The 12,479-nt window shown below is 39.4% G+C and overlaps 2 protein-coding genes across 2 annotated transcripts in view; both read right to left on the bottom strand.

Annotated features, from left to right (window-relative positions):
* Positions 1 to 1,170, bottom strand: part of LOC120630277 — a 41,467-nt gene extending 40,297 nt beyond the window's left edge. Inside the window, exon 1 of the mRNA XM_039899452.1 lies at positions 1,147 to 1,170. The gene's annotated coding sequence lies outside the window, so the exon portion shown is untranslated. The remainder of the gene's footprint in view (positions 1 to 1,146) is intronic.
* A 325-nt stretch (positions 1,171 to 1,495) lies between these two features.
* Positions 1,496 to 11,439, bottom strand: LOC120630638. Its single transcript, XM_039899902.1, has 2 exons — positions 9,095 to 11,439; positions 1,496 to 1,940 (listed from the first exon to the last, which is right to left on the bottom strand). The coding sequence occupies exons 1-2, from the start codon at positions 11,419 to 11,421 to the stop codon at positions 1,496 to 1,498; spliced, it is 2,772 nt and encodes a 923-aa protein (XP_039755836.1). The 5' UTR covers positions 11,422 to 11,439.
* Between the last annotated feature and the right edge of the window lie 1,040 nt (positions 11,440 to 12,479).

Raw genomic sequence — 12,479 nt, 5'->3', positions numbered from 1 at the left:
TATACTTTCAACAATGGACACATTATTTTTAGTTTATTTATTTGTGATTGCACTCTTACTCTGCTTATAGGTATAGGTATTAGGAAATCAATAAAATCTTTATTTATTCTTATTTCTAATGTTTGCTTTTGTATCTTTGCGGTGATAACAATACAGGGGCAGCCTGATTAGATAAGTACTTACCCGAGAAGAACTTAAAAGAGAATTGTATAACTTTATTGTTCTTTATTTGCCTTATTCCCTTATACAAATTCAAATAAGAACTTAGTTTCCTCATTTAAGATTTTCTGTTCGGAGGCAACATAGTGAATGTGCTCGTCTCCTTTGATTTCATTGGATTATATTTGTAGGATTAACTAGAGAAGATGTAGGTCCCAAATATGCAGTGTTATTATAAGCGCGAGTAGAAAACTCGATTTAGGATATATAACTGGACAATAACTGAGTGAATGCATTTGGATGTTTGTTACGTGTTCAGAGTAGGCCAAAGTCAGTCATAACGCGGCCTTAGGATGGACCATAATAAAATAAATCAATTAACACTTAGATAATTAATGTTAAAAGAAGTGGGTTCTTATCTATAATTCAATTATATTTACCCGCACAACTCACTGTCTACTCTGGCTAGACGGCTAGTAATTTTTGGTATGCGTACAATATAAATACCTTCCTATTTATTTGGGCTATATGTTGCGCACAGGTTTGTCCATTTATTTATATAGGTAAGTACCTACCTGGGTACTCACTCTTGTACTCTGCAGAATCTTACATGTAGTAATTAAACATAAACATCTAATTAAGCTGTAGGAATTAATAAAGGTTTGAAAGTTGTCGCAGTCGTGGTGGCGACGGTGGCGATGAGTAAATCGATTAATCAACAGTCCACTGCTAGACTATAGTTCCCTCGTAATGGAGGGTTTGCCGTCATCATCACCATGCTAGGTAGATGAGTTGGTGATCGCGGTAGATGCTAGTAGTGGCGCCGTGGACGCTGCTCTTCTTTCTTCGTTATATTCCTTTCGCGGCCTCATACGACACCCGCGGGGTGGTGAGTGATGACCGTAACAGTATTTTGATCTGCCGTCACATTACAGCAATGGGTGGCGATCGGTGCTGATGAGATTTGTTTAGTGGTACGTTACTAACCGGAATGCTCGGGCGGCACTGGCGGCGTCGGCGGCGGCGGTGCGGTGCAGTTGGAAGGCGCCCCTGCGCAAGCCGCGCTCGCCGACGCCGAGGGCGCATCTTCCGCGGCGCGGGCGGGGGGCGGCAGCGGCGGCAGCGGCGCGCCGACGCCGGTCGGGCCGGGGGGAGGCGCGCAGAGCGCGACCAGCCGCAGCAGCGCCACGCACCACCACCAGAGCACGGCGGCCAGCGCGCGGGCAACTCGCCCGACGCGGCCCGGGGCCTCCTCGCGACCGAAATACGCGCACCGTGGAGCCGTGCAGCGCGCTCGTGCCTTGCTGGGTCGGGCGTGCGGCGGCGCAGACGGCGGCTAGGGCGACGCGGGTGCGCGCGCGCTGCCACTCGGCGACTGCGGCGCCGCTTCCGACGGCGCACGACCGCGCCCGAACACTATTTCGGGAGCGACGCTCCGCGCCGCCGCAGCCCGCCCGCCGCGCGCTGCCAATTTTACGCGAAATTGCGGGCGGGCGGTGATGCGATATGTACCACGGTCTCTCGCGGCGACGACGTCCGACCCACGGACGTCATCGTGCTCCTGGTAGGAGATCCTTTTCCCATTGAGGGAGTCGGGTCCGGTGCCAGGCTGGCGAAGGCCGAGGGACCCGTGAGCGGCACACTGTAAAGCGAGCGACACGTGCGTCGCTCCTCCACTTAAAATAGTCGTCGACGAACGCGGAGCGGCCCGTGTCAATAGATACAATGTCGCAGCAATTGGCAAGGAAACAGAGACTCGCACTATCTCACTGTCTCGCGCACTGTGTTGTGAATTCTTATGCATGGTTTATATTTAGACTTAAAATTATTTCTGATATAGATAGGTGTTTGACATTACGTTGAACTCTCATACGTCGGGAACTTCCACCTGTATAAATAATATTCTTTATTGCTTCAGGAATAAAATTAGATATCAAGAAATCATTAATTATTAATACAGCATATTCAAATCCGCACATTATACATAAATAAAAGTATCAATTATTTAATATACCTAACAGTAATTAGACATAAAATTTACCATTTGATAAGATTCCATTTTGAGATATGTTACCTATGTCTGCACGAGTATACCTAATTTTAAGAAGACATTTTTAAACATAATCGAACACACATACTCTACAAATAAAGCAATTTCATCATCATCATCATCATCGTCATCATATCAACCCATTACTGGCCCACTACAGGGCACGGATCTCCTCCCACAATGAGAAAGGAATGAGGCCGTTGTCTAACACGCCGGCATTATGGAAAACTCCCAGACATGCATTCTGTTCCAGACGATGTTTTCCTTAAACGTTGAAGCAAGTGATACTTAAAACGCACATAACTTAGATAAGTTAGAGGTACGTACTGGGATTCGAACTCGCCCCCCTCGAAAGTGCCACCGTACCCCCCTCGTACCCACTGGCCTATCACCGCTTCATTCAATCAATTTATGATTTCTAAAATTACAATTCTCCGTACCAGAGTTAGGAACTTTTCGGTGTCCACCGAGCCGTGCCTCGGAAAGCACGTTAATGAACATTTGTCATTAACATGTCATAATAATGTCTAAAGCCTACCAACCCACATTGAAGCAGCGTGGTAGGTTTAATACTTGGGAAGAAACAAGAATAATTAATTCCGGATCCGGATCAGCGATCAGAATTCAGTCGCCTTACAGTGTTCAAACCTACCTCCATAAAATGTTACTGTTTAGCATAACAAAGATTTAAGTAATTTTAAAAGTCAAGGCTTTCGGATAACACTGGTACGACGATTTTTTGGGATATAATAGATTCACTAGATTGTGAATAGTGATACAATTGTGTAACTGCCAATGCTAGTAGGTAAACGAGCATTCCTTTACCTGTATGTACTAACTAGGCAAGATCAATGTGCCTACAGAAAGATAAACATCTCAACACGTGCAGGAAGACAGGAAGTCAATGATCTTCATTAAGCTAGTTGTCAGCAAATTGTCGCACACACCAACAATTTTTCACGGCCGCAAGTTTTGAATACCTATAGCATTAGGTATAGAGGCGATCAATAAGAAGTTTACATTATATATCAACCGAAGCTGAACATACCTGTATGGTCAACCGTAATTGGTTCAATCAGCGCAATCTTTGTGAGAAGTGTGAACGCCATTAATATTTTAATTAATTATTATTATATTCTTTTAGTTTAAGCGGGATTTTTTTTTATTCCACTACAATATAACCCTTAACTTTTATCTCACCAGCACGGCTAGCATGGGAAGGAGACAATTATATCCCCGGGGAAAGGATATAAATTTCTCTTCTCCCACAGCTTTGTCAACTCTCAGAGCACTGGCGCACAAGTGGAAATAATATCCAAATAAAATATGTGTATTAATAAACGGGGGTAAACTTCTTCTATTTCATGTTCCAGTGAAAGGTGGGCAAGTTAATCCCCTTGTCCGGGGATATAATCGCTGCTGGTGGTAAGTCATGATGCAGTCTAAGAAGTTAGCGGGCTAACCTGTTAAGGAGTATGGCAGTTATATTAAACCCATATCTCGAATCGGTTTCTACGTGACATCGTACCGGAACGCTAAATCGATTAGCACGTCTTAGATGGGAGGTTGGTAACGAGCCACGACCGAAGGCTTCAACCAGAACAGATCAGAGAACTTTTAGAAATTATTAATTCCCAAATTGCCCGTTACGGAAATCAAACCAGGTTGTAAACGCACAGCGGCCACCGCTGCGCCAGGGAGGTAGTCTAGATGTAATATAAGAGAAAATTATATGCATATATATGATAGACCTTAGACCGGGGTGCGATTACCTATGTATATATTATTCACTAGCGGACCCGCGCGACTTCGTCCGCGTAAGAGTCAATGGAGAAGCTAAAATAGCTGATGGCATCGATATTCACGTCGATTCATGGTGTAGGCCTACTGGAAGGGCCCGCCATGTAAAATATGATAGTGATAGTGATAGCGATAGCGACAGCGACAGCGACTACGTTTGCGATTGTGATAGAACAGAACAGAACAGATAAGCATTTTCTGAGATTAGCGCGTTCAACCAATCAAAATTTAAAATCTTTATAAAATTTCAATTATGCCTATCCAAAAAACCACGTCAATCTATAACTCCGTTGCTCGGATTTTGAAAGACAAATGCGGAAAATATATATTGCTTGTTTAATATATGGAATCTCAAACTGCGTGAAAACGTACACCGTCTTTTTTTTTATATTTAAAAAAAATTCATGTCACATGTAATCTATCTAAAGATATAAGAACCTATTGTGCTAATTTCTCGTAAAACATTTGTTTATTTAGGTCTTAAGGGCGTGGCTTCCGTAGTTATTACAGGCACATGAGGAGCCTACACCTCAGGTGGACACAGGGCGACGCTTTCTTGGACGTGTTTATGGAGAACTCCCAGACATGCAGGTTTCTGTACGATGTTTTCCTTCACCGTTGAAGAAAGTGATATTTTAATTACTTAAAACGCACATAACTTAGAAATTTATTTAACACACAAAACCGATCTTGACATGACATAAAAATAAGAACAACAACCAATAAAAATAAAACTACCTAAAAACAAACCAACCACATGCGTGTATAAATGCAGCCAACAGATGAGACGAATCTAAGTTCTTGGATATTTACCTAAAAAAAACAAATTCCATGTCATATATAAAAGAATCTAGAGTAAGAGAAGTGTTGAGTTATATTATGAAAAAAATATGTTTTACATTTGTCAAGCAGAGTGCTACAACTATGCAGCGATTAAAAGAAAAGCTGTTTTTATATACGTTAAGATTAAAAGTTTTAATTGTTTTGGGATATACTACCGATGTTTTTCCACTGACTATCAGATGGCCTATCTGCTTGACTTGGCTCGACGGATTAAATATCTATTTTTTTTTGTTTTCGTTCGCCAGAAAGGAAATTAGGAAATACCAAAAGGAACAGATCAAATATTCCTGAAAGTCCGGGAATCGGTTGATCGTTTTTAGGTTCGAGGCACAGTCATATTCCGAGCGCTTCCTAGCATGACATTCTCGAAAAATGTGTTCAAAGTATACTTTGAGAACATTATTAGAAGGGCTAAGGCCTTTTGCCCAAATTTTTGCGGATGTGTGATATTATGTCCTCTGTTCTTCTTCGTCACTATGCCTAAGATAGTTTGCCATAGCCGTTTGCTTACATTACTGAGAAAATCTGCATTTATAAACTTTTAAGAGCGCCTTAGACCTTCTCTGTTTTATCCGAAATACAGGTTTAAGCCTGGGAATCTATAAGGCCGAATATAAGATGCTGATTTAAGGTTGTTTGATATGGGCGTCACGTTTCCATGCGTGAGGGCCGGCCAGCGCGGCGCCACCATCTGCTTCGGTTTCCATATTTGGGCCAGTAATAAGTTCCGGTGGATTCCGTAGGCACGCATAGAGATATTTATCTATACTTACACGTTCGATGATTTTTAAGTGTCGGTATTTTTTAAAGAACTGACTGCCCACTTTAAACTCACGCACAATCGCATAAATTATGATGGTTTCGACACGAATTAAAATGAGATGGTATTTGGCAGAATTTTAATATGGGAAAGCGTTTGAGAATTCCTTTTTGGAAAAGACCTTGGACTATGGGAAGACAAAGATGACTCAATTTTTAGAACTAATATCGTAATTATTCTTTCGGTCCCTCATCGGCCATGTTGTTTACGTTCTTCTTTTTCCCATCTTCTTAATAGCTATGGATTACAGAAAAGTATTTATTCATAATGTGAGCAGGAGGCTCACTTAACCTCACAAGATAAACTTTTTCTTTAATTTTTATCCCAAGTCAGACTTAGCAACCTAGGTAGTTTTCCACACTTATTTTTTTATTGGCTAATCTAATCTCAACGGATTAATTGCAGGTTTAGAACAGGAAGGTTCTTTTGGCTTTCGACCGACTTAAAAAAAGGAGGAGTTTGTTTTTGTATATTTTTTACGCGACTACTCCGCCATTTATAAACCGATTTTTGATGTTTCTTTGTTTTGATATGTTATATCTCAGAAGTGGTCCTCGCAGAATTAAGAACATACATACTAGTGTTTCTCGAACAGGCCGTTAGCCACTTCATTCCATTTAGCAGTTGACAGTAATTCTTTGACCTCTAATGTTCGAAATATAAAATAAGGAAAATGCGAAAAGTTTGTAATTTAGCAACATTCCGGGTGTGAAGGGAGACGTGTGCGTCCCGTTTTCATTGTTTTTGCAAACAATGCACTGCATGCAATAATGGCTGAATGAGGGTTTTGTATGTTCTTAATTATGTGGTGGTCCTATTTTAGTTTGGTGAAGATCTATTGGAAGGATCCTGGAAAAATCGAGGGAACTCTTCAAATATTATCGGCACACCTATAACTATTTAAGTATTTTTTAAGGTAACTTAAGCATCTTGTTTCGAAAAGTACCACTTCGTCACGTCAAACTGATGATGAAGACCAAGGATGACCACCGAAAGTATACAATAAAAAGTATTACGCTAGTTGCGCTTACAAGGTGACTATGGGAACATATCGTAGAACGGGCAACAGCGTTGTACTGTGCTACTAAGTGCTAGGGTTTGAACATAAGCACCGCGCTGGGCAGATGAGATGGGATCGCAGTAGATGGTAGTGGTAGTGCTTGCTCGCCGACATATTATTCGGTTACGCACTTAGGGTCACACACACACACACACTCGCACACTCACACACACACATGCACCCTGAATGCCCCATACAGACCTACACAATTTATTCTACAGTTATTGTTTAATTATTATTTTACTATCTTATTTTTTTATCTTTTAAATTGTTATAAGACGTAGATTTCATAAATCAGAGGCTTAAAATAAATAAGCACCCTTTGTAACAACTGGGCCTACTCTCTGTACCACAGGCTTTCCTTCCGCAAAGGTTAGGGCACTCATGTAATTATTGTATCCATTATTTTTATTTAGCCTGAATAAATGATTATTATTGTTATATTTATCATCATTAATTTTAATTTTTTTTTTCAAATTCTTAACATTGCTTAAACAAAATATAAAACACTAAAAATTTCAAAGAAAAAACATCCACCCTCCGCTTGCGGGGCTTTTGAATGCCCAAGCCACCGGCGGTCAGGGCTCCAGAGTGAGGAACCTCCTCATAATACGCGCCGTTTCAAGGATTACTGCCTTCTGTATCCGACCCTTGATCCAACAACCAAGCGTAAGCATATTATTATTATTATTATTATTATTTGGAAGTGTTTGTATTTCTCAGCTCTTGGCTGGTTTTAACTGCATTTACGGGCCTTAACCAAGTAAATGCAGTGGTGTGTTTTTATGTTAAACCAATGCTTTCGTCAACCTGCAAAAACTTTCTTACTATTCTACACGTATTTAAAATGGCAGCTTTTTGCAAACCGATGTAGAGAGATTCTTCCAGACCTATTATTTTTAAGCTATGTAGAAGACTCTTGGGAATAACCCCTGTAGTAGAGATAACAATAGGTACCACATACACTTTGGCTTGTTTCCAGATTCTCGTAATTTCTTCTTTAAGTTCAGTGTATTTGCAAATTTTTTCACTTACTGTTTTCTGTATATTATGGGTATTAGGAACTGCAATATCTATGAGGTAAGTGGTTTTTCTTAATTTATCCTGTAGAATTATATCTGGTCTATTATAGTGTATGGTCTTATCTGTAAGAATAGCGCGATCATAATAAAGTTTGTATGTGGTATTTTCTAGTATTGTTTGAGGGGTATATTTATAGTAAGGTGTGTTAGTGTTTTGTGTAAGCATGTGCTTGAATGCCAGTTTTTGATGAATGATGTTGGCGACTTGGTTATGTCTGTGAGTGTAGTCGGTCTGAGTGAGTGTTGTGCATGCTCCTGTAATGTGTTGAATGGTTTCTGATTGAATGTGGCATCTTCGGCATTTATCGCTTGTAATGTTAGAGTCCTTGATGATATATTTCCTGTAGTTTTTGGTATTGATGATTTGATCTTGTATGGCTATAATGAATCCTTCGGTTTCTGGAAACAGGTTTCCTATTTTTAACCACTTATTTGAGGCTACTGTGTTTATATGGGGTTGCTCTAAGTCATGGCGATGCCTTCCATGAACAACTTTCTTTTTCCAGTTTTCTAGTTTTTGTTTTTGCGGGTCAGTGATACTTGTGTTCTGGGTATCTATTTTTTCGTTTAAGTTTAGCGGTGTGTAATTGAGATCCATTATAGTAATAGCTTTATGTATGTCACTAGTGAGAGATTTTGAATGAAAGAATGTTCTTAGTCTAGATATTTGTTTCTGCCAAAGGTGATAAATGTCAATGAGGCCTCTCCCTCCATTCTGCCTTTTGATCGTGAGTCTTTCAACTGCCGATTTAGGATGATGGTTGTTGTGTTTTGTTAGTGTAGTGCGTGTAATCCTTTCTATTTGTTCGGTGTCTGTTTTAGACCATTTGATTACTCCGAATGAGTAAGTAAGAATTGGTATGGCAAATGTATTAAGTGCTTTTATCAGATGCTTACCTGATAGTTGTGTTTTACAAATAGCGTTTATTCTCCTTCGATATTCTGTATTAAGTGTTTGCTTGACTGCTGTATAGTCGATTCCTTTCAGTTGCTTGTAACCTAAATATTTATATAAATCTGTTGTTTCCATAGAGGAAATTGTATCATTTTCGTTAATTATATAATCACCGGATTTTATTTTACCTTTTATAATATGTACTGCCTTACACTTATCTATTCCAAATTTCATATTTATATCCTGACTAAATTCTGTAGTTATATTTATTAGGTTTTTCATTTCGTTTTCGGATTTTGCATATAATTTGATGTCATCCATGTATATAAGATGTGAAATAATGGTTTCCTTGGAGTTGTGTTTAAAGCTATATCCAGCCCGGCACTTATGCAGCAGGTCTGACAAGGGATTTAGAGCAAGACAAAACCACAAGGGGCTCAGTGAGTCACCCTGGTAGATACCCTTCCTAATATATATTTGTCGAGATACAAGTGTATTGAGGCGGTTACTTAGCTGTAATGTAGTTTTCCAATGTGACATGATACTACGCAAAAAAATGATTATTTTTGGATTAACTTTATAAATTTCTAAAACTTTTATTAACCAAGAATGTGGGATACTATCGAATGCTTTTTGGTAATCTATATAGGTACAATGAAGATTTCTATTTTTTGCTGTTGCATGTTTATGAATAGTTGAATCTATAACTAACTGTTCCTTACATCCCATGTGGCCTCTCCTACATCCTATCTGTTCTTCTGCTATTATATTGTGGCGTTCGACGTGCAAGTTGATTTTAGTTGTGATTGCTGATGTTAAAATTTTGTAAATAGTGGGTAGGCATGTAATTGGTCTGTATTGGGAAGGTTGTGTTGTGTACTTTGTTTTAGGTAGCATGTATGTTATTCCTGTTGCAATAAATTCAGGTATATTTTGACGTCCTAATACAATATCAGTAAAAACTTTTGCTATAATTTTGTGTAGTGAGGTTAACTTTTTGTACCAAAAATTGTGTATTTTATCTATTCCAGGTGATTTCCAATTGTGTAATCTAGCTGTAATAATTGTGATATCAGATTCCGTAAACTCCTTAAACTCCATTTCATCTATTCCTCTCCATTTAAAATCTTCTTCTGTTATCCAAGCTGCTTCATTGTTATGTTCCACTTGTTGTTCCCATATGCCAGACCAAAAATTTTCTAAATGTTCTATAGTAGGTGTTTCAATTTTTTCATCTGATATTCTGTCGGTGTGTGGTTTATTTAGGTTCCTATAAAACATTTTTTCATTTGTAGCAAATATGGCGTTATCTTTTTTGCGTTGTTGGGCTTTTTTGTATCTTCTGAGCCTATGAACCTTGAGGGCAAGTTTTTGTTTGAATGTATCTAAGAATTCTTCAGGTTTTGTATTACTATTTTCGTGTCTTGTGTGAATAAAATTGCTTTTAAAAATCGCTTCAACTCTTTTAACTACTTTGTTTGATCTGTTATTGTTAATGTATTGTGTAAGTCTACCGCAGTCTGCTCTTAATTTTTCAATGTCTTTTTCTAATCTTTGTTGCCATGGTGGTTTATTATTGTGTCTTGATCTAGAATTTTCAGTGTATTCTGTGATTTTAAAATTGAGCTCTTCAGATATGACTAACGCTGTGCAGTATATAACGGTGTGTATATCTATTAATTGTGTATCGATGGACATAAACTGGTAAAGTATACTTTCGTTGAAGATATTTACTAATCGAAAAAGGTTAGGACTGTGTTTCAGCTTAGGGAGTTTTGGCCTAGCTGCTGGATCCATCCCAGAATATTGTGTGATCGCTGTTTTGAATTTGTTAAGTATTTCTTGTACATATTTTTCTGAAATCGTATTCCTATCTGTGTTATCTAAGTGCTCAACGTCATTTTCTATCGTCAAGATTATAGTTTCAGTTTGTGTAGCTGTGTGTGATGTTTGTGAGTATGGTTGCAGTTGATTGTATGTTTGCTGTTGTGTATTAGGTTGTAAGGGTTGTATTTGTTGAATATTCTGGGATCTGGTTTGTGTTAGTGCAGCAGTGTTAGTGTCTGTATTACTTTTCGATTCTTCTTCTAGTTGTCTACGTATCTCTATCTTAAGTTGGTCTATTATGTCTTGAGGTAGGAGTTTATTTCTTACTATGGCTCTTCTTTGATCTGAAATTCTTTGTTCGGAAACGATAATCGATGGGTATTGTTCTTTAAAGAGTTCATGTAAACGTTGTCTGTAGGTGGTCAAATCTGTTTCTAATTTCGTTATATATAGGTAGTTTCGCATGATGAATATGTTTACTTCTCTGCTCCATTTCATGCGAACTCTTGCTTTCCCAGCCTTGGTGGACGCGGGTAAGAAGGTACTTGCCTCCCGCGCAACATTCAAGGTCTGTATGGATGGATTTGCATTTAAAATAGCTATAGGAGGGGACGATGGTAGTGATGGTGACGATGTGCGTGAAGATGGTGTGTATGATATAGTGCTTGGGCTGTATGGTTCTATAGGGGTGTTTGTCCTGTCTGTCAGTCTGTCATCATCGTCAATGACTTCGGCTGTAGTATTTTTGTCGGTAGGAGCCCGCCTGTTCAGCTCCTCACCGCTGACGGTTCGCATGCTGAGACACCCAGCGTCAGCCCCAGGTGCGCCCCGGCGATTGCCCCCGGGTAGCGGTCCAATACGTTTTCTTTTTGATCGCGTCTCCATGTTAAATGGGTTTCCAGAGCCACGTTAGCCACGCCAGTAATTACTCATCGTGTGTCCGCCCCCCACGAGATTAGATGGTCAATCAGGACGTGTGGTTGTTTAGGGGGCTTATTATTATTATTATTATTATTATTATTAAACCCTTACTCACCTCGTACGACACCCGCGGGGTGACAGTTGTATTCTGATCTGCCGTCACCTCACGGCAAATGTTCAGGAGTCATGTACCCACAAGAAGTGCTTGACAGAGACTTAGCTAAACCAAACTATACATGTTTAGGTCTTGATATCCTGATAAAGATATCCAAATTAGACTTCATAATATGTTTTTTTTGCGTCTTTGTTAAGTGGTGATAGCCTAATGGTTAAGACTTCGGCCTCCCTTTCGAGAAGACCGAATTCGAATCCCGGCACTCAGCTCTAACTTTTCGAAGTTATGTGCATAATTTTATTTGAACTATTAAATATCACTAGCTTTAACGATAAAACATGAAATGAAGAAACCTGAGAGTTCTCCATAATGTTCTAACGGACGAGTGGTCTACAAATGGAAACTTGGTGAGCGTGTCGCCCAAACCTAAATCATTCTGAGATTCCATGCCCTATTATGTTATGGTAATAGGTTGATAATGAAGATGATGAAATTTAAGTTTTAAGTAATGAAAATATCACATGCTGCATGCTGCTTCAACGGTGAAGGAAAACATCGTGAGGAAACCTGCATTCCTGAGAGTCCTCAAAATGTTCTCAAAGGTGTGTGGAGTCTATCAATCCGCACTCGGCCAGCGTGGTGGACTACGGCCTTAACCCCTTCTCATTGTAGGAGAAGACCCGTGCCCGGCCTAAGCTCTATTATTTTTCAGCTTGGATCTGTATGAGCAGGAACAAACACTGCGATAGTATCAAATGCTTCTGTATGGCAGTAAGGACCTGAAGAAAAAGCTATAATCTCAGTAGTAACTAAGAATATTGATTTTTGATACCAAATCCTATGTTTTAAAACATCGTAGCATTTCAATATCTGATATGATAAGTTTACCACAATCAAATGTACAAAT

Source organism: Pararge aegeria, chromosome 16, assembly GCF_905163445.1.
Source record: "Pararge aegeria chromosome 16, ilParAegt1.1, whole genome shotgun sequence".
Taxonomy (NCBI): Eukaryota; Metazoa; Arthropoda; class Insecta; order Lepidoptera; family Nymphalidae; genus Pararge; species Pararge aegeria.
Note: the sequence above shows the minus strand (reverse complement) of the source record. Positions and strands in the feature narration are given on the sequence as shown.

Bases quoted from the DNA above. Each gene is read 5' to 3' on its own strand.
- LOC120630638 (XM_039899902.1), bottom strand. From the start codon at position 11,421: ATGGAGACGCGATCAAAAAGAAAACGTATTGGACCGCTACCCGGGGGC. The intron at 1,941-9,094 runs GTGCCGGGCTGG...TTCACAACACAG, and splicing joins TTGTCAGACCTGCTGCATAA to TGCGCGAGACAGTGAGATAG.